We start from the raw sequence: 22,906 nt of genomic DNA on the forward strand, positions 1-22,906 counted from the left end.
CTGCCATTTTAGAGCTGAATACGGGCCATTTAACAACAATGTGCAGTGGCACCAGGTGCTCTTGTTATCTCTTCCCCCCAGAACCAGGGGAGCACCTGGTTCTGCCATGCAGGCGGCCAGATCAGGATTTTTAAACGGGCTTCATTCAGCTGTACAATGGTGGCAGCATCCCTGGAGACACTATAGTATCTAGTTGTGCCCTAACTTGGTACTGTTGAATTGCAACTATGCGTACATGTACAAGTAGCTGAAGATCCAACAAACTCACTCTGGTTGCTATGCTACAAACAGGAGACCACATCACCATTTTCCCTGACCTGAAAAACACAGCAGGAAGCTTTGTCTACTCTTTAAAATATAACAAGAATGAATTATGTGCAGGTTATGTCATTTGTGCTAAATTGTTTTAATACATCTAGTAGTAAACCATGATTGTATACCATCTTTATTATCTTGATTAGTTTAACATGTTTTGTAATTCTATGGTATAAAACCACATTTGCTTTGAGGCATGCTATAGTACAAAACATTATGAAATTTTTAAAACAATGATAAACTAAGTTTTAAGAGCTGGGTGGCAGTTCCATAAATATCTGTAACAGCTAATTAAGTTGAAGCCTTTTAAAGAGCTTACAACTTTTGAATCAGTATTGCAGATGCGCCACCGCCTCCGTTGCAAATACCGGCAAGGCCGTACTCTCCTTGCTTCAATGCATGAGTCATGTGAATGACAATTCTTGCTCCAGACATCCTAAGATGGAAAAAAGCACATCAAGTCAGTTTGAAATGTATTGGCTCTCCTTACTCTTTCCTACCTGTATCCCCCAGTCCAGACACCATGTATCTTCTCCCCCTCTAGAAGATGCAGAGGGGTTAGCCGTGTTAGTCTGTGGTAGCAAAATCAAAAGGAGTCCAGTAGCACCTTTAAGACTAACCAATTTTATTGTTGATTCTCGAAAGCTTATGCTACAATAAAATTGGTTAGTCTTAAAGGTGCTACTGGATTCCTCTAGAAGATGTTTCAGAAGAAAAATCTTGGTAGGATTAGGATGTAGCTCTGCTTCTTTCCAAGAGCTGCTCTTTCTTCTGTCCTCTGTGAAGTTTTTAAGGTCTAGCACGTAGAAGCTGTTCAAGCCAAAACTAACTTCTCACCTACAAAGAGCCAAAGACCCTGTCATCTAATTGAATTTCCCTGGCTTAAATTCTTTTCTCGGCCACAGTTACTGACTCTGAAGGCAAGCAACCTCTAGGATAAAGAAGTTAGAAAGGTGAGTACATACAATAGGACTGGTTTTTACATACCCAATTGGATGTCCTAAAGAGACTGCTCCTCCATGAATGTTCACCTTCTGCGGATCAATGCCCAGCATCTTAATATTGGCCAGGACAACAACACTGAATGCTTCATTAATTTCCCACATTGCAATATCTTCTTTTTTAAGTCCCGTCTGACTAAGTATCTGAAAAGGAAATACTGAAGTTTGAAACACTTGTTCAGCAGACATTTCAAGTGCTATTAAAGGATCAATTTTAGTTGTGAGTTGTTACAGGTAAAATGACACAAATCAAATTGGACTTTAAACCATTATAGAAGCATCCCAATATTTTAGCCAGGCACCTCTGTCTAGCTTCAGTTACATCCCAATCAATTATTTCAGTTTCCCTTTTCAAAAAATGTTAAATTATTACTGAATGCGGACACATATTTTAATAATTAAAACTAAGGCAAATAAGTAACTGGCCTGACTCACTGTTTGTGCCGCATTCCAAGAAACCACCAAAACAACCACAGTAATCAGAGTGCAAGGAAATATTTCTGTAGACAATGCATTTCTGTAGCTATATACCAAGACTATATGTCAACTTTCCTCCATTATTATGAGGGTGTCATCCTAAAAGTCTAACAACTAAGCCTCAAACACTTAACGAGATATTTTAGTATGGCACCCTACCAACTGCATGGGGTAGGTAAAGCATAGTTTGTTATGCCCCTCAGAGTGCCCCTGCTATTGTAACGATGAAATGGAAGTGAAGAAGACACCTAGTCTGTCACCACACCTACCATGCAGCTGAGGATACCAACTGAGCCAATCACACTGCACTTAACCATCACATAACCCCTGGTCAGGATACCTATATAAAGGTGTGTAGAATAAGCCTCACGTATACACACCTAGCCTGAGGCCAGGCTCGTAAGTTCTCACAGGCCCAGTTCTGGCTTGCCACCCAGGGGGATGGAATGAACAGGCTCCTTAATTGCGCCTGCAGCCGGTTATTGCAGAGTAAGATGTCCTTGGGTAAAAGGGAATTGCAGCTCCAGTTGCCCACCCTGCTTTCTCAGGCCTAGCAAAGCTGATATCGAAGTGTACCCTGATTGGCTGACAGTCCTAGAAAAGAGGGCTCCTCACTGCGCTTAGTAACACACATGCTCTCACTTGGACACCTGTTTTGACCATTCTATTCCTACCTTTATTCCATCAGCATGTGAGAGACTTTGCTCCATGTCAGACCGCCTGGCATGGACTGGACTTTGTGAGTATGAGCAAATGCAAGTTAGCAAGCCTTCATGTCTACAGAGATAGTTTCAGCTAGAAATCGGTACACTTATTTTATTGCCTTTTGCTTGCGCCTTCTAGAGAGGTTCCTGCCCTGCATACACTCTCCTGAGTTAATAAACAACACCTCTATTTAAGCTTGTGTCTGGAGTCTCTGACCACTTGTGTGCAAGCTCTCCCAGAACGAACCTGGAGACTGGGAAAGTCTCAAACAAATCAGAGGACCTCAATCCTCCAGAGGGCTGCTAGGGGTTCTGAGTGGCTGTGTTCAGCGCTTAGAAACGGCAGCTGGGGGTTGAACTTCTAGACAACAGGATGTGCAGCACGGAGATCTCTTGCTTTATGTCATGCAGGCCACACATGCTGCACAGGCTGGCAGGAATGTACAAGCAGCCAAACATGAGCACAACTGCTGCAGACTATTGCCAGTGCTACCCCCCTTGGTGTCACCCCACAGGCAAGTGGGAAAGACAGGGAGCAGAATTAGATTCCTAGTTTACTACCCGCCATTCTAACCATTGCTACTGCTGGACAAACACTCAAAACACATTTAGCCTTCAAGGATCAGAGTCCCATGAAGCAGCCCAAATTGTAGACACAGATTGAACCCAATTCTCTACAAAGGATTGGTATTAGCCCAATGACTACCACAGAGTCCCACAATAGCTCCTTGGAGTTGGGTCTTCTTTGCCCTTTAGGATACCAACTAGCAAAACTGGGGCTGCACTAATGCCAAAGTCCAGAGCTTAGGACAGAACTGAGAGAGATTTAACTTAATTATCAATCAACTGGCATTAGTTGGGATTTCTCCAGCTCTCATGGGATTAGCAGGCTTAATGTAGATTTCAAGCAATAAAGGAACTGGAGCGACTGCCACTAATGCTCTCAAAACTTTCAACATATACAATACCACAGAGAGCCAATACTATTAAATAGTATCACTCAGGGGTTTTTTTCTGGGAAAAGATGTGATGGAACTCAGTGGATTGCCCTGGGAGAAAATGGTCACATGGCTGGTGGCCCCGCCCCCTGATCTCCAGACAGAGGGGAGTTTAGATTATCCTACACGCCGCTTGGCGGGCAATCTAAACTCCCCTCTGTCTGGCGATCAGGGGGCGGGGCCACCAGCCATGTGACCATTTTCAAGAGATTCCGGAACTCTGTTCCACCATGTTCCAGCTGAAAAAAAGCTCTGGTATCACTTAAAGATTATAGTCACTTATGCCCGAAAATTTAAGTTTTATTGAAAGAGACGCCTTTTCTATTCTAGTAAGACTGGTTTCTGTACTCTGTAATTACCTAAAGTTAATGAAATGCAAAAGAAGAAGTATAAAACTAGTGCTCACTAACACGAAACTATTCAGAGGAATTGGAGCTTGCTACAAAGAACTTGTGTGTTTTGTATCAAATAATCTTATAAAAATTCAGACTTTATACAATACATATACTGTACCATGGACTTTCTACTCTGTATTATCTGTTGTTTTAGTATGATCCTACTGAGTAGTTCTATGTTGTTTAACATGTCAGTCTTAGAATTGCTAATGCTCTGTTTTAGCATTTCTTCAATTCTGTGTATTGAATTTCTGCTGGTTTTAAATCTTTGCAGATTTTCATTTATATACCCTATTACATAGTTTATTGAAAAGTCCATAAAAATGACTGTACTAACTCACACTGTGTAATCTGCCTTGAGTCTCATTGCGAGAGCAGAGTCACAACAGAGGAAAGCAAACCCCTTGTCCCCAATAGTGCTTCTGCAGGTCAATGAACTCCCAGAACGATGTGGGGGCAAAATGGGGATCCAGCAAAAGTTGCCCTCCTCTGCAAACAGAAATGGCATTCTGCTGGCAGAACTGTTGGTTTTTTTTTAATACCTTTTATTTTATTAATAAGACTAAAAGCCCAATAAAAAGGCAGAGGAAAAAATTAAAGAAAAAAGAACCGCTGTTATGTTGATAAAACGACAACTTACAATCCTCCCTAAAGTATTCAAAGTATGGGCTGAAAGTGGGTTTTTTTATTACTATGATTAGAGAGGTGACAAATATTCACAGTGCAGCTTCAAGTCAGACTTCCTTTTAATGTGGAGGCAATACATGAGTGACTACTTTTGTTCCTACCTTGGGAACAGCATGTGCTGGGGCAATGGGGAAGTCAATAGGATCCACAGCGGCATCTGCAAAAGCTGCAAGATCACAGATGCTAGTCAGAAAGGCAATGTTTGGTTACTGTATTTGAGCTAGACATACAGTCCTCTCATGTAAAATAAGATGCTTTAGAGATTTGTTTCTACAATGACCCACAACACATTCATGGTATTTCTGGTGGAGTGAGGCAGGCCATTCTTTAGAAAGATGGTAATTGCTGCAGTTCAGAGAAATTGCTAGACAAGAAAAAGTAAATATTTTACAGCCAGAGCCATCAAATGATACCCCAGAATTACTGAAAATCACTAAGTCAAAGATTCCTACCTGCTATCCTAGCCAGTGGTTTAACATTTAGTCTCTTGGCTGCTTCTGACGTCATCAAAACCAAAGCAGCTGCTCCATCATTGAGAGTACTGGCATTGGCAGCTGTTACGGTTCCTGAAAGATTTAATTATCCTTTAGGAGGGGAAAGCATGAATTACTCCTATTCTGTAGTATTAATTTGTCATCATCAGTATTCAAAACACTTTCCAGCACAATACAAGTTAAATCTGCACCAACTTCACTAATGCTCTCCTAAAGTACCATAAAAAATGGGGGAGGTGTATGGACACAAGCAATTTGGGGAAAGTATCACCATGCAAAAAAATTCAGTAATTATTTATTCAAAACTTACCATTTTCTTTCTGAAAAACCGCCTTCAGCTTTGGAACTTTACTAAAATCAACACGTTTGTACTCTTCATCTTCTTTAAACTCTGTGTCTGGTTTCCCTAAAATCAGACTTTGTTCAGTAAAAAGTTTTCAGCTTATAACTCAAGGCTGAATTAAACCTTACAGATACTGAGTTCCTCCAGAGATTACTACACATTTCAGACGGCACACCCCCTTCTTCACAAACAGCACTGGAGCATGCAAAATGGAGCAGCACAGATACTTTACATCATACAGCTCTTTACGCTCTGCTCCTTATCCCACTGCCTTAGTCTTCCTCCTGTACCATTCACCCCTCCACCACTCTTCTGTGAAAAATGGGAACTACAGCTAGTCTTAACAGCAGGCAATAAAATTTGAAAAAGGAAGGAGTGGGGAGAAAGCTCATTCTCCATCTCCTTCCTCTAAAAATAGTTGCTGACCAGAACTGTGCTCCTGTTCTTCTACTACAATCTCTATTTAGGTTTACAGGTTTATTAATTTACTCAAGTATTTAACATTGCAACAGATAAGGCCAAGCGGAGGGAAGCAGGGGGGTGGGATGAACAGAGGCTGAAAGCTACGCTGTTACACAGGCCCAAAGGAGCTCAAAATTATACACAGGATAAACTAGTTGTTTATTTTGCTTATGTTCTATCTTTGCAAATTTGCATTTCTATACCCTATGGCATTGTTTATTGAAATGTCCTTCATATGGACTGAACTAATCTCACACTGTGTAATCCGCTTTGAGTTTCAGTGAGAAAGGCGGACTATAAATAATAAATAAACAAAGAGCATGGAAATACCGTCTCCCATGCAGCATAATTAGCTAGTTGAGTAAACATCATAGGAAAAGAATGGCCAAGATCCAAAGAACCACAAAGCTATCAACATGGGTTCAAAGGGGCCTTTACCCCCCGCCCCAAAAGTCTCCTCTCCCTCTCGACAGCATTTCGGTTTTATAGGAAATAATTTTTTAAAAAAACAAATACAAGACAATGCCTTGTAATTAAGCAGCACAGTTTCAGATTGGTTCTGCACAGAAAATAAAACTACAAATCTTCATTCATATTCATGACACACTGGTCAGAATGCAAATGCTATTTCTATTCAAATTTTAACTTTTCAGCTCTTTGTATGTATTTCATTTGTCACATCATAGATCAAGGTAATGATGGGCGGGGAACTGTATTTTAATCAAAATACCTTTCTGAGAAATAGCAACCGGTACAATTTCCTTTGCAAGAACACCAGAGTCCCAAGCTTCCTTGCTTTTTGTGTAAGATTTGATAGCATAGGCATCTTGATCTTCCCGTGATATAGTAAACTTTTTAGCAGTATTCTCTGCACAATTACCCTATCGAGGAGGAGGGAGAAAAGACAATTAAAGTCCTTTTAATAATAGAACAGGTTTTTAAACAGATACACTTTAATAATACAAACCCCCTATATTTCTTCTACTACTGTTCGCTTAATTTAACAATTATTTTAGCTCAAGCACTCAAAGGGCTTCTACTACTTTTGACACTACGTGTAATCTAATACAAATAAAAAGATTCATACAGAAAGCCTCTCAATTTGAACTGTTTAGTCATATAGAGAATCTTCAAAATCCTACACTGAAAATCAGCTTCTATAGCTCAAAGTCCTTTGCCTTGCAGATGAGCTTCAGAAAATGTTGTCAACTTTGGCTAAAATCCCAAGGTAAACGTTGAATCAATACAAACATATTTTGACCATCTTTTCTAAAGCTGTTTTATTTTCTGCTAGTTTATGAAGTTTAAACAGTCAATCATAAAGGCAGACTACTGTTTTTTAGCCACTGTTTGGATGTGAGTCACCTCAAGCCTTTTAATGGAGACAGCAACTAACAAATATTTTAAGCAAATGTGCCCCCAGCAGCTGCCAGCTGTACCAAGCTATATACTTGTTTGCAAAAAATCTAATTGAGAGTTACTGGTAGTGAAGATCATAGCGTCCTAAACATGCGAAATGACTGCAGAATCACACCTTGTCGATTATCAGTTGAAGATAAAATTAATCTTTTCTAGATTTATTGGATGTTATCTTCAGTGCTGGAGGTGGGGGCGAAGAACAGTGACACCTGCTATAAACATCAGGGAAGAATAATCTGAACAGCCTCTGCATCATTCCCCTGGCCCTTTATACGTGTAATGCCAACTCCAGTTCCATCTATCCTATGGAACTAGATACAACTGAGATTTTTGCCATCCCTCCCGCTACTGCATACCCCACATTCACCCTCATGCTGTTCCTAATTATTCCTTGTCCCCCAGAACAGTATTTCAAGGAGCTCACGGGACTGCAGTGCATGGGAAGGAGATAAGAAAGTTCCATTTCACTGACAGAAATGCCTGCCATTAGTGGAAAACAATGTTTGGATCCAATCCAGTGTATCATGACACAGGACACATTTCCCCTTCCATTCCGTATTGTTAACCAGTCGGGGAGGGGATGGCGTGAGGATAAAACATGATGTCATCAAAACATGGAGTGAACTGAGCTAGATATTACTGGGACTGACTCATCAACCCAGGGCTGCCATTTTCATTTATAACCTCCTGTTCTTTTTAAGAAATAGTTTCATACAACCTACTGTGCCAAACTTCAAGTCAGAAAAACAACATACCTCTCTGAAGAGGTATTGTACCTTCCCTAAGTTCACAGAAAATCAATCCTTGTAAGCACCTGTGATATACTCAGAATCTTAAAAAAAAAGTTTTTAAAGATATCAATAATATTTACCATATGGATTTTATTGTAAACATCGGTCAAACCATCTTTCACGATCAAGTCTTCCAGCTTTACGCCTCCATAAGGTGTTGTTCCTCTGCTCATTGTATAGGGCACATTAGACATGCTCTCCATCCCACCAGCCACCATCACGTCCTGTTCAGAAAGATTTTACAACATCTCATGAAGTTTTTACCTTTCTAAAATGAGAGCAAAAATATAGGGAAACAAAATACAACATTTACAACATTTACATAATACTTTGATTCTGTCCTTTGAGGCAAAAAGTTACAATACACATCTCATGACCCCCTTTCTGTCATATAGTTAGATGTTGCCTGTAACCCTCTTCTTCTTACACCCTCAGGGTAGGCTGGAATATAATTCCTGGTGGCAGCAAACTAATTAAATTAAATTCCCCCCTGAATAATGTGCCCAAGCGTCAGGCTCCTTCGTGGGACTATGTGATCCTGAGGATAGGAATGGGATATAGGAATAACATATACTCTGGGATGGAAAAAACAACAACGTATTTTTACAAGAAGTGTATTTGTTTCACAGTATTAATTAAGCTTGATGGTTTCAAATATAGTTACATAGGCCCAGTCACACAGATGTATATAACTTTCTCAGGCACACACGCAGTTTACCTGCTTGGGACAAAATGAATGTTCTCTCACAGACACACACAGTTCAGGCTTCCACACAGGTTGCCTGTCTAAACCAGAATCAATGTTCTCTCTCCGAAATACATAGACTCTCTCAGGCTGCACACAGCTGGCCTGTCTAAACCAGAATGCATCTTTTTCTCTCTGCTCAATAACTAAAAATTGCAGTTCATTCCACCCCTAGAGAACTCCTACTGTTCAATCAGATTTCACTCCAGTCACACTTCTTAATGTCACCCACACTCTCAGTCATCAACCAATCATCTCACTCACTCACCCTCACTCTTCATCTGTATCACACCAAGCATTTAAAGAAACACACTTAAAATCATTACAATACATCTTAAAGTTGTATATCTGTTTATTATAAAAAGCTACCTATTAAAGATTCTTTTAATAGCCAAGAGATTCCTATAAGTCTTATGGCCAATTTTCAACATCATTCCAAGGAATAAGTTTATATATAAAATATCAAATTATGACGTCATGCTAGCTATCACTGAACAGTACTTATGCATAGATTCAAGCAGTGTCAATGAGTAAAATATCCCCTGCGCATGTCCCATTTTAATGAACAGAAGCCACGTCAATATAGACATATACAAAAATTCTATGTACCTGTAACTGTCATTCTTATAGGTAAATACAACATTAGTCTTCTTTCAGAGGCCATATTCATAAGTCTTTTGAACACTACATGATTATCCTACCTGATTTCCACACATCAGGTTCTGGGCTGCCATCATAACAGATTTCATTCCAGAAGCGCAAACTTTGTTGACAGTTGTACAAGGAGTAGAAACTGGTAAACCTGGGCCAAATTAAGACGTCAACTACTATGGAAACTAATAACAGCAATGATCAAATAAATGTAAATACTGAACTGAGCTCTTTAATAAACTAAAAATTTGTGCCACAAAATCTCAATAGACTTCTAAGATTCCTGTTATAGACCATTTGCCTTTTTCCTATTCTTATACCGATTAGTGTCAGCACTGAGACCTTTCCTGAACTCTCAGGTAGTCCCTTCTGCAGGCAGCAATATACCGTCTGGATTTTTTGTTTCACCACATAAGAAATCTGCTTGCAGCAAGTAGTTCTGGAAACATATCTGCTAGAAAGACAACCTATAGAGCTACGAGATGCTACACAGTGAAATAAGGAGTGATGAAATTAAGGAGAAACCAAAGTCTGATTATGACATCAGAAGAAAATGGAAAGCTTACTTGAAAACCCAGAGCTTGAAATTTAAATTCACAATTAAATTGTGAAGTACCTGTGATTACATTTACCTTTTTTAGCATTTAAACAGCTAATCTTGTTTAAGACCATTTCTGTACTACAGAAAGGTGTCTTTGCCCTCATTAACACATGGGCATGTTTAATAAGGCAAAGGAAACACTATTTCTAAATTGCACCTATTTATGTCTTAAACGAGTGATCCCCGACAGCATGCCCATGGGTGCCACAGTGCATGCCAATAAGTTTGTTGACACCATTTTGTTTCTTTGACATAGTATTTCTTCCCCAAAGCTAAATGCCAGTCCAGCCGTCCCCCACCTTACTGAAGCAAAAGATGCTTCAGAAAAAAAGGATATGTCACCTTTGGGATTGCAGAGATCACTTATTCAGGTACAGCTGCCTCCACTGTATGTTAGGTAGGCAAACTCCCAACATTTTGTGATGCTCCTGTGGCAGCCATTTTGTGGTGGTGCCCATTCTCTTTTCTCAAAATCCACAAAATGCCCACAGCCTCAACAAGACTGGGGACTATTGTCTTAAGCAGTCATAACCAATTAAAAAAATAGTTTTAATACCTGCACCAAGTGTTGCTTGTCTTGCAGGAGCCTGTCCTTGGCCAGCCTGGATAACATTACCCATGTATACTTCCTTCACTTCTTCTTTAGGGATGCCTATGACAGACAGGGCAATTTTAACCATTAAGTGGTAACAAGTTCATAACAATGTATTCTGAGAGAAGGTACAAAAGTGTAAAGGAGATGCTACACTCTTTTTAAAATTTTAGTTCAGAGCTTCTTTACTAAAGGAAACAAGAATTGAAACAAAGCAGTGAAAATCCAACAATTTGTACTATGCAGATTGTAGGTCATCATGGTTTTGTCCCTCTCCAACAGGTAGATGTGCCAAGAATTTTTCATGAATTACATCATGCATCTTGGAAAATAAAGACAGCTGTGACAAATGGGGATCTGAAAATAGTTCAAAGTAAATACACTGTTCCATTTCAAAGAGAGTTCTATGTCTTCTTTCTACCTAATAGATCCAGAGGAGTTAGCCATGTTAGTCTGTAGTAACAAAGTAGTAAAAAGTCCAGTAGCACAAGCTTTTGAGAACCACAGTTCTCTTCGTCAGATGCACAGAGGGTAAGAAGAAACTGGCCAGATATATATATTCCTTGATGGAATGTCCTGGTAGATTGAAGTGTTCTCCCACTGGTTTCTGGATGTTGCCATTTTTAATGTCAGATTTGTGTCCATTTATTCTTTTGCACAGAGGTTGGCTGGTTTGTCCAATGTTTGTCCATCAAGGACTTAAAGGTCACCATCGTTCAACAGAAACCTTTCAAAAACAAAATCCAACGGGAAGCTGCTGAATTGGAATTCATATGTAAATTTGACTTAGTCAGACTTGGATTGAATAGAGAATGGTAATCTCATTATCAGAAGTAACTGATTTCATTAACTGAAGCAAACTGATCTCATTATCAGAAGTAAACTGATTTGCACCTACTCCACCCTCCCCTCACCACCTATATATATCTGACCAGTTTCTTCTTACCCTCCATGCATCTGACAAAAAGAACTGTGGTTCTCGAAAGCTTATGCTACAGTACAGTTGGTTAGTCTTAAAGGCGCTCCTGGACTCTTTACTATTTTTCTACCTAATGACATTTCAGGTGGCTTACAATATGACATACTTTATAGAGAATCCCTAGAGACCTACACAGTAGATGTAGATCCATATACCTTCATTACTGCCATACTAATGTACCAAAATATTCTACATCTAACAGCCCAACAGTTAACTTGCCCTGCTGGATAGTAAAATAGTAGTGCTCATGACAAATACTTTCCAGTCCTGCTAAGACTGACACAACCAGACTATTATATGTCTCTGTAGTTTCTATTTCATATTTAATTTAGGGTTATTATTAGGAAAGGCATTGGATGTTTTCTAACAACCCTGCTTCAGCTTCTAAACATCATCTAGATAACTGGACTAATATCTTTACTTACCTGCTCTTTCAATTGCGCCTTTAATTGCGACAGAACCAAGCGCAGTGGCTGGTAGTGAAAAAAGAGATCCTTGAAAAGAGCCAATGGGTGTCCGGGCAGCGCTTACAATGACTACATCCTAACAAGCAAAAGTACTGCAATTGGTTCGGTGGTTAACAAAAGTATTAATTTAATTTGCGTATCTGTTACACTTTTATAAAAAAAATAGAGACTCTCCTACTACTAAGTCAGCACATATTCAAGGAATGCTGTGTTAACATAATGCAGTAATGACCTCAGAACTGGTACAAATCTCTTCAATTAGATATGACATGCCACTATAGTTCCAGATCAAGTCAAATATGATAGTGACAATTCAATGAATGGAGCTTCCTGAAGCTTGTTTCTTTAAAATGCAAACATAAAGGTAGGGTTGGATTTAAGCCTTCTCCTGCTGCACTGTTCTTCTGATGTGAAATGACACCAAGGAGCTTTAAAGGGGAACACAGATACTCATTCCCACTACAGCTTCTGGCATTCCCTTTTAAGCTAGCTCAAAGAGAAGCCATGGGGTGGTCGTATGGGAATGTTTGTGTGGTATTTATCCTATATTTGGCAGCATGAACTTTTGCAGGAAAAAAATGACTTCAGATGCATATGGTAAACTAACAGCTCTGGATTTCAACCTATTTGTATTTATACACTTCCCATCACTCTTTTTAACTATGTATATCTGAACAAGTTCAAGCATGCTGCTACATAAGACCACAGTCTAACAAGGAAGGTATAATGAGGCATCACAGCAAATATTTGATGTCACACCATTTTGCATACTTACATTTAAACCACGTTGTGATGAATAGCTCCGGCTTGCATACATCATTGCCTAAAAACAGAAGTTGTTTTTCATTGTGCTATATTTACAACATATCCACTTTAACTGCAAAATGCTTAGATTTTCCCACTTTAAATATTTTAACATACTAGTTGTATACTAAATGTATTGAGGTGTAACATAGGGAAGTTTCTTTTTGCAACTGTGTCTACTAAATGAATTCAGAAGCGAAGCAGTATAAAGAGGTATCACTTGGAATAATTTGTGAATAGTTCTGGCCAGTATGACCACAAAAATTCTGATGCTTAAAAATATTTGTCAGTTAATGATGTGGTATTTTACATTTTACATTATAAAAATGTCAGCATTGCTGAGCAGTTTTGCTTATTTAACCTTCTGATCCTATGAACTTTGGCCCACTTATTGGTTTAGGTTAACAAACACTAGAACAGGACAATCTCTGTTTTAAGTCTGTTTGGTTAGCATTGCCACAGTGCCACACCATTCAGATAATCTAGCAAGGTTCCCCAAGTAAACACACCAGAATTTTCCTACAATTTTCCTTTTTACGAGCTCCCATATTCAAACTACTGAACAGTTATGCCATTTAAGAAAAGGCTGCTGCTCCTCTATATAACACATACTTTATGAGTAATTCCTGAGAGACAAATAGGAACAGCATCCTAGGCAGCCTATTTTGGGCACCAAATTAAAGAACAGATTTGACCTACAAAAGCATAATCCACCAGAAGTTCTTGTCTGCAGTCACTATCAGTTGAAGCCTTACTGAGAAGGACATCCTCCAGATCTCATCCCTGCTTGTTGTTTAGTGATGGGGTAAAGAGAGGGCAGCATTTGAATTTTCTATGAGAAGGAACAAACTCTGTTGTGCTAATCTCAGCCAAGAGGCCTCATGTACCTGTAAGAACTCCACTAGGGGCACAAAAAATTATTCCTATTTTTATTTATTTAGAGAATTCTTATGCTGCCTCTCCAAGCCCAAGGCAGCTTACAAAATAAAAATTAATACATAACATTAAAAGCTCTTAATTGAAACTCAGCTCTACACATACAACAGAATGTGAGCCATCGTTACTAAATGCCACATGATAAAATCCATTACTGAAAATAAGTTACTACACCAAAAATAAGCAAAGTTTAAGCCATACACTCTACCTGGTTTCTACCTTTACAAGGACCTCAAAGAATCTTCTAGGCATTCCATTGCAGAAGGATTTCTCTATTAAGGCTAGGTCTATACACGCAGTAAAGTGATGCAGGAGACCAAGAAATTTCAAAGGGGTAGCAGCAAGCGAAGTCTCGCTGCACCTCAAAAATGAACTGCTTTTCGAAGCATATGCTTGATGATCTGGAGCCCATACCTGACAAAATCAGCACTTGCCCACCTAAAAATTGTTCTGCCAAAAGTCTGGAAAGATAGCCAAGTGTATTGCAAAAAAAGCAAACAGGGGTCTTATGGTATCTAAAAGACTAACAATGTTGGTTGGTCTTTAAGGTGCTACTGGACTTGAACCTGGTTCCTCTATGCAGACCAACATGGCTACTCTCCTGAAACTAATTGCATTGTATTCCTAGCATTGTATTCCTCCTAGTTTTCCTAGTCTTTCAAAGACTAGAGCCTTCTTCCTCACTATGCGGTCTTTTTATGTTATCCAATCAAATAATTAGCACAACTAGTGAAGGACCTCCATATATTTCCCAGTTAGACATGAATTTAGGTAACTACATTTCACCCTATACTATCCACTACAAATGAACGACAGTTTGTTTTTATATCACTCTTCTGGACAGCTTAGTGCCCGCTCTGAGCAATGAACAAAGTCAGTGTTATTGTTCCCCCAATGCAGATGGGGAGCTGGGGCTGAGAGTAGGGACTTAGCCAAGGCCACCTGGTAAGTTCATGGATGTAGTGAGATTTGAACCAGTGAAGACACAACACCAGCTCATAGTCCCTTGACCCCAGGGGAAGGGTCCATGGCTGAGTGGCAGAGCACTTGCTTTGCAAGCAGAGGATCCCACCTTCAATCCCCAGCATCTCCAGTTAAAAGAACCAGGTGGTGTCAAAGACCTGAGACTGAAGAACTGCTGCCACTGGAATAAATAATATTGACCTTGACAGACCAACGGCCTGACACAGTATAAGGCAACTTCACATGGGACCTTGCTGTTTTACCCAAAAAAATAACTACACAATGAAGAATTTCTGGTTGGGTTGCAAATCTGCTGGTTCAAATCTCACTATTGCCATGATCTTTGTAGGTGGCCTGAGGTAAGCCATTCCTCTCAGCCCCAGCTCCCCAGCTGTATTGCGGGGGTAACAATATGACGACTTTGTGGAGCACTAATCTGTCTAGAAGGGCAGAGTAGTTATATAAGCGCAGAGTAGTTATTATTTGGCCTTTAAAGGTGATTTCTGTTTTTAATATCTTGTGGTTATGGAACTCTGGGCTGATACAGGTGGGAGCCCTTTCTTTTAAAAAAAAACACGCTGATGGGGGAGGCGGGACAAATGAAAGCAAAAAACAGTCCCCACTTTAACGGAATGAATATACTGAAACTTGTTCCTCGACAGCTGACTGTGCGCGCTCCCCCACCCCCGACACACCCCTCCCTGCAGTCTGAAGAGGCGCGGTTCCCCTCTACCGCCTCAGGCCCGCCTCTGCCACCTCATCTACCGCGTCCACAGACCAGGTCGGGACGGGGCTCGGCCCCTTGTCCCCCGCAGGTCGAGTCCCCGTTTCACGAAAGGGGAGAAGGGCAAGAGCAGGCCGAAGGACAGCGACAGCCCCGAAGCCGCCGCCGCCACCGAGGCAGGAACGAGAGCCTTTCCCTCACCCGCAGAGTCTTCGGCACCTGCCGTCCTCCCATCATCTTGGCTTTCCCGGCGGCCTAAGCGCTCCCCGCTGAGCAACAAAATCGCCTCAGAAGCCACCGACTAACTAAGCGCCTCCGTCACCTTCAGCCGCACGAGCCTCCCAATTGACTCCGCCCCTTCATTCGACCAATAGGAGCCCAGGAGCGACGCACGCGCTGCTCCACCCGCTCCCCTACAGGAATGGAGGAACAGGGAGGCGTAGCAGTCAGAGTCATTCTATTGGGTCGCAGAAGAGAAGGGGGCGTGGTCACTAGAGAACCACCTGATTGGAGCGCAGGAAAGGGGCCGGCGCGGAAGGGTGGGATTGTGTGAGGCTGGAGAGGTGGAAGGGGTGCGTTTGGAGATGGTAATGTCGTCGCACGCAAACATCCAGTGTGAGAAAGGAATACTCATTCAGTTCTCATTACCACAGATAAGCAAAGTCAGAAATAGGAGGGCTGTACTGTAAGGAGGTGGTCTCAAAGAGAATCATCAGTAGAGGGACAGGGACTGTGGACTTCGCTTCTGCATACTGTCTGTTGCTGTGGGCGTGATCCTGCTGGGTGATTTCTGTGTTGTTGAAATGTCAGTCTTAGGATTGCTTACGCTCTGTTTCAGAGTTTCTTCAACTCTGTATTGGATCTCTGTTGGCTTTTAATCTTTGCAAATTTTCATCTATGTACCCTACTACAGGTGTATGGAAATGGCTTTGAAATTGACTGCGCTGACCCACATTGTGTAATCCACCTTGAATCTCAAATGAATCACAATCTCCTTATGTGCAAGGAGCATATGGTAGGCCTAACTGCTCGCATTTATACATAAATAGATAAAAATTTTAAAAGCACTTTCTTGATTTTAAAAGTGGGTGTGTATCAAAAGAATTTAGGAAGTCCAGGCCTGGAGTGATTTACGCACAAGCATCTCACAGAATTGACAGCTCAGTGACAAACATACTTTTCAGACCTGTCCTATGCATCCTGTCCTAGAAATCCCATTGAGTTCAATTAGATTTTTTCCAAAGTAAGCACACAACTCACAGGAAATAAGCTTTTTTGTATCTTACGTTTTGACCTTCTCTGGCATGAATTCTTTCTTCCACATATTCCCAGTTACGTTTGATAATTACTACTTAAGACCTATAGGTCAGGAGGAAAGAAAGAAAGAACAGGAAAAAAAAGCAGATCAGAAGTGGTTTAAACATTTTTGTTGAGTAATCTAGAGAAGGACCCAGAAGGGTACCTTGATCATGGAACAGGATTTTAATCCATTGGAATGGTTATTTTAGGTATCAACTTTTATTGACTCTTTTTGATTTTGCTACCACAGACTAACACGGCTAACTCCTCTGCAACTTTTATCGCATTGCTTTATATCTTGTAATCCACTTTGTGTTTATTTTGCCTTAGATTGGTTGTTCTAACTCTGTAAACCTTGTCCAATTGCACTGTTCATTGTTTGTCTTATGCTGTCTGATTACACTGCTTTATAATCCAGTAATCCACCTAGAGTCTGAGTGAGACAGGCAGACCATAAAGTTAATTAATTAAAACCTTGTTGTGGCTTCATTGTCTTTGTTTTTCTAGAAGTTAGATTCTCTGAGAGGAAGGCACATCTCTTTTTTTTTTTTGAAATTTTTTTTATTGGGTTAGGATCAATTATTTTCACATTACAATCAATTCTCCCATTTCCCAATTTCTAACCCCCTCCCTTTCCCCCCCCTTTTTGTTGACTTCCAACAGTTTTCCAACCCTTTGTCCCTTTTCCCTTACTCTATCTAACAAATATATATTCTCCCTTTATTCTAAGCAATAATTCTTTAACTATTTTTGATACTCTGTACCCTAACTTTGAGTCCCTTTTTCCATGTTGGATAAACAATTTATCCCCTTTTTCATAATTTCAAATATTTCTATAGATCATAAACCATATAAACCATACATTCATATAAGTCAACCAATTTAACTTATGCTCTATGTGTTACTCATTCTACATATCTTCTTCTTTCTGCTTTAGTTATATTTAATTACATTACTGTTTTTGTTCCCCTTCAATTATAAATCTATATAACTATCATCATATAATATCAATCAATTTGACTCATATATATCTTCAGATAAACTTATTCAGTTTGGTACATTATACAAATTTTACCAAAAATAATATTAATTAGTCAGACCTTATGATTAATCCTTATAGTTAGTTATTTTCTATCAATATTCTATATATTATTCTACATATAATCTAATGGCACAACTGCTTAGAAATTTTCATTTACCTCTTCGCCCCCCCGGTAAAGTCACCCCCCTCTGCGTTTTATTGTATTTCAATAGTTCTCAAACTGCCACAGTTCTCCTCCCACCTCCCATTTCTTCACCAAATATTGTTTCAGCTTCTCCCAGTCTGTGTTGAACTGTCCTGGGTCAAGGTTTCTCAATTTTCTTGTCATTTTGTCCGTTTCCGCCATATACAGCAATTTGTAAATCCAGTCTTCAATAGTTGGCACTTCTTGTACTTTCCATTTTTGCGCATACAAAAGTCTAGCTGCTGCTGTCATGTAAAATAACAATGTCCTGTGTTGAGCTGGAATGCCCTCCATTCCCAAGTTCAGTAGCAGGAGTTCTGGGTTCTTATTAATTTGAAATTGTAAAATCTCACTTATTACTTTTATTATTTCCCCCCAGTACTGCCTAGCTACCTCACACGTCCACCACATATGATACAGGGAACCCTCATGTTTTTTACATTTCCAGCATTTGTTAGAGGTGTTCAAATTCCCTAGCGCAATCTTCTTTGGTGTCATGTACCAACGATAAATCATTTTGTAAATGTTCTCTTTGATATTAGTACACGTCGTAGTCTTCATTATAGTCTTCCACAAGTATTCCCATGCCTCCATTGTTATTTCTTTATTGAAATTTATGGCCCACTTCACCATTTGTACTTTAACTGTTTCATCTTCAGTATACCATTTCAACAGTACTTGGTATACCTTAGAAATTTCCTTCTTGTCATCTTTTAAAAGTGTCTGCTCTAGTTCCGAATTCTCTGTTCTTATGCCTCCCTTTGCAGAGTCCGAATTGTAGAGATCTCTGATCTGTCTGTACTGAAACCAGTCATAATTTGGTGATAACTCGTCCTGTGTCTTTATTTTAAGTTTAGAAGATTCTATTCGGGTTATCTCCTTGTAAGTTAAACACTGTTGCTCAGTATCGACAGCTCTCGGATCTATTACCTCATATGGAACCACCCACAGGGGGGTTCCTTCTTGTAAATAGTCTCTGTACTTCTTCCAGGTTGCATATAGGCTTCTCCGTATATAATGATGTAAGAACATCGAATTCGCTTTTACTTTGTCATACCATAGATATGCATGCCATCCAAATATTTTTTTATATCCCTCTAGGGCCAATAATTTCTTATTCTTCAGCGTCATCCAATCTTTCAACCACACTAGGCAGATTGCGTCGTAGTAAAGTCTTAGATTGGGCAGTTGCATTCCGCCTCTTTCTTTTGCATCTTGTAGAACTTTCATTTTCACTCGAGGCTTCTTGCCTGCCCAGACAAAATCTGATATTTTCCTCTGCCATTTTTCGAACTGCTTAGAGTCCCGAATAATTGGTATTGTCTGTAGCAAAAACATTACTCTTGGTAACACATTCATCTTAACTGCTGCAATCCTTCCCAACCATGACAAATTCAATCTATTCCATTTAATCAGATCTCGCTCTATCTGAGTCCATAATTTTTCATAGTTATTTTTGAATAGATCTATGTTCTTAGCCGTCAGTTCAATTCCCAAATATTTCACCTTACTTGTTACTTCACAATCTGTTATTTCCATTAGCAATTGTTGTTTTTGCTTAGTCATATTTTTACATAATATCTTTGACTTCTTTTTATTAATATAAAAACCTGCCAAATCTCCAAACTCCTTGATCTTGTCTATCACTTTTGGCATATTCTCCATTGGGTCCTCTACAATTAACATTATATCGTCCGCAAATGCTCTGACCTTATAAGAAAAGTCCTTTATTTTTATTCCCCGAATTTCTTCGTCTTGTCGTATTTGTATCATCAGGATCTCCAATACCAAAATGAATAACAGCGGAGACAACGGGCAACCTTGTCTTGTTCCTTTACTTATAGTCAGTTTCTTAGTCGTCTCGTCATTCACTACAATTGCTGCATTCTGGTCTCTGTAAATTTCCTTAATTGCTCTTATGAATCTTTCTCCCATTTGTAGCTTTTCCATAGTGGCAAACATAAAGTCCCAGTTTAAATTGTCAAACGCTTTTTCAGCATCAACAAAGAAGAAACCAACCTCTTTATCACAACGCTTATCATAATATTCAATAGCATTGATCACTGTCCTTAAATTGTCTCTAATTTGTCTATCTGGCAAAAAGCCTGCTTGTTCCTCCTCAATAACTTCCGAAAGCCATCCCTTCACTCTCTCCGCCAGTATCTTCGCAAAAATTTTATAGTCATTATTAAGTAGCGATATAGGTCGGTAGTTTTTCACATTAGTCAGATCTTGACCCTCTTTGGGGATCAATGATATGTTAGCTTCGTTCCAAGTATCTGGAGTCCATTGAGCCTTTAAAACTCCATTGATCACCTCTTTTAGGAATGGTGCCAGTTCATTGGCCATTACCTTATAGAATTTAGCTGTAAGTCCGTCTGGCCCTGGCGCCTTTCCTAAATTTGTTGACTGTATTGCCTTTCTTATTTCCTCATCCGTTACTTCATTATTCAATCTATCTCTCCAAGCTTCCGAAATTACTGGGAGTTTCATTTTATCCAAGTATGTCGCTATTAATTCTTTGTTCACCTCTTTCTTGTTGTACAATTTAGCATAAAATTTGTAGAAGGCTCTACTAATGGCTGTCTGTTCCAAATATGTTTTATTATCTTCACATATTTTATTTATAGTTTTCTTTTCCTTTCTTTTTTTCAGTTGCCATGCCAGGTATTTCCCAGGTTTATTTGCACCTTCAAACGCTTTTTGATTCAGTCTTTTAAGATTCCACTCCAATTCTTTGTTATTCATTGCTGTCAGCTGTTCTTGAAGTATTTTAATGTCCTGATAAATTTTCTTTTTCCCTGGTCTCTTCTTTAACTGTGTTTCTTTGACTTTTATTTTTTCCACAATCTCCTGTCTCTTCTTTCTTTTTTCTGGCTCTACCATTTAAGTCCATTAGTATGCCCCTAATTACCGCCTTGTAGGTATCCCAAACCTTGTTGGTTGGTACTTCTTTATTCATGTTATATTGTATGAAGAATTTTGTCTCTCTTCTTAACATTTCCAAGTTCTCTCCCTCTTGTAACAAATCCTCATTTATTCTCCATCCTTTCCTTTTTCTCCTTCTCCCCAATTTCCACATGATTGGATTATGATCTGAGCCTACCATCGGCATTATTTCCACCTCCTTAGTCCATAACGCTAAGTCTTTTGAGGCCCAGATCATGTCGATTCTCGATAGTGTAGAATGCCTTGCAGAAAAGAACGTAAATTGTCTACTTTTAGGGTTTTGTCTTCTCCATACATCTTCTAAAGTCTCCTGTTGTATCAATTCAAAAAAGAGCTTTGGTAACAGTCCTCTTTTCTTTTGTGCCGTTGATGATTTTTTGTCTAGTTCCAAATTTGTCACTCCATTGAAGTCTCCAGCAAGAATTATCTGGTCATATGAAAGTTCATCTAGTTGCCTCCTCAAATCCTCAAAGAAGCTTTCTTTTGCTCCGTTAGGTGCATAAACTCCGACTACCAGCACTCTCTTTAGATTCCATATACATTCCACTGCTATAAATCTGGCTTCCACATCTTTCATTACAAATTTTGGCTGCAGCTCCTCTTTTATATACAACACCACTCCTCTTTTTTTCTTATTAGAGGCTGCTGCAAAATCATTACCCAATTTTTTCAGTTTCAAATATTTTACATCTTGTTTTCTAATATGGGTCTCTTGCAAACATACAATATCACATTTTTGTTTTAATAGCCAGTGGAAAATGCTTTTTCTCTTGTTTGGTGAATTTAGTCCATTTACATTCCAAGATAAAACTTTACATTCCATATTCATAGTCTTGTTGCTGGTAAGTCTTTTTCATTGTCCCTTAAGAATCGCTCCATCTCTCGCTCAGATCTGATACGCTTTTTAGCCTCTCCAAATTCAAAGGACACACCTTCTGCTAATTCCCATCTATACCTAATTTTCATGTCCTTCAGAATCTGAATTAGTGCTTTGTATTTTTTCCGATCTAGTAACACCGATCTGGGTAGGTCCTTCATGATGATAATCGTCTTGCCATCAATCTCCAATGGATCTTGAAACTGTTTAGTCACAATCTTCTCTTTCATATTTCGAGTCGTGAACTGCACAATCACGTCTCTTGGTAATTTCCTCTGGGTCGCGATTCTTGAATTTACACGATATACCACATCAAGGATAGCCACAACTTCCTCCTCCTCCTTTCCCAGGTATTCAGCTAACTCCTCAGTCATCTGTTCTTGCGCTGTCTTTCCTTCCACTTCCGGCAAGCCGCGAAATCTCAGCTGCTTCTCCATGTGTTTACTTTCCGCAACCGCCATTCTTCCCCTCATCAGTCTCATCTCTGTTTGTTGCGTGTCAGCTAAGTTCTCCACCGCACCTTCCACTACTTTGACTCTCTGCTGTGTCCCTTGCAATTCGTTTTGTATTATTTCCATACCTTTCTTCACTTCTGACAGCTCAGTTTTCACTGTCTGTTTAACCTCTTTAATCAGCTCCAGTTTCGTGTCCTTAAGTTCTTTAATCACTTCTAAAAGTTTTTTGTCCAAGTTTTCTATTGCCGATTGCCACTCTTTTTTCAACATCGTGGGGCTTGCTTTAGCTCGCTCCCACGAGTCCGCTCTCTTCCTTAACTCCGTGGCGTAAAATTTAATATCTTTTTAAATTCAAATGTCCCGGTCTTCTTGCAAAAAAAAAAAGGCTTTTAAAAAGTCCAAAATGTCGGGCGTCTTTTCTCTATGGTTTTTCTATGATTTTTGTAATCCAAAATGGCTTACTTCCTCTTCCGCTGAAGCCGCGACCCTTCCCCTTTCAAAGATGGCGATTCCCTTCTTCCTGCCCTTCGGCAAGGGCCGCTTCTCTCCAGC

At 39.6% G+C, this 22,906-nt stretch overlaps 1 protein-coding gene across 1 annotated transcript; it reads right to left on the reverse strand.

Moving 5' to 3' along the window:
- Positions 1-427: 427 nt before the first annotated feature.
- ACAT1 (acetyl-CoA acetyltransferase 1) lies at positions 428-15,890 on the reverse strand. Its single transcript, XM_054973252.1, has 12 exons — positions 15,750-15,890; positions 12,897-12,944; positions 12,080-12,197; positions 10,640-10,735; positions 9,533-9,633; positions 8,167-8,310; positions 6,607-6,757; positions 5,382-5,477; positions 5,030-5,143; positions 4,679-4,743; positions 1,303-1,460; positions 428-751 (listed from the first exon to the last, which is right to left on the reverse strand). The coding sequence occupies exons 1-12, from the start codon at positions 15,783-15,785 to the stop codon at positions 631-633; spliced, it is 1,248 nt and encodes a 415-aa protein (XP_054829227.1). The 5' UTR covers positions 15,786-15,890; the 3' UTR covers positions 428-630.
- Between the last annotated feature and the right edge of the window lie 7,016 nt (positions 15,891-22,906).

The sequence above is a fragment of the Eublepharis macularius genome, chromosome 3 (assembly GCF_028583425.1).
Source record: "Eublepharis macularius isolate TG4126 chromosome 3, MPM_Emac_v1.0, whole genome shotgun sequence".
NCBI classification, from domain to species: Eukaryota; Metazoa; Chordata; class Lepidosauria; order Squamata; family Eublepharidae; genus Eublepharis; species Eublepharis macularius.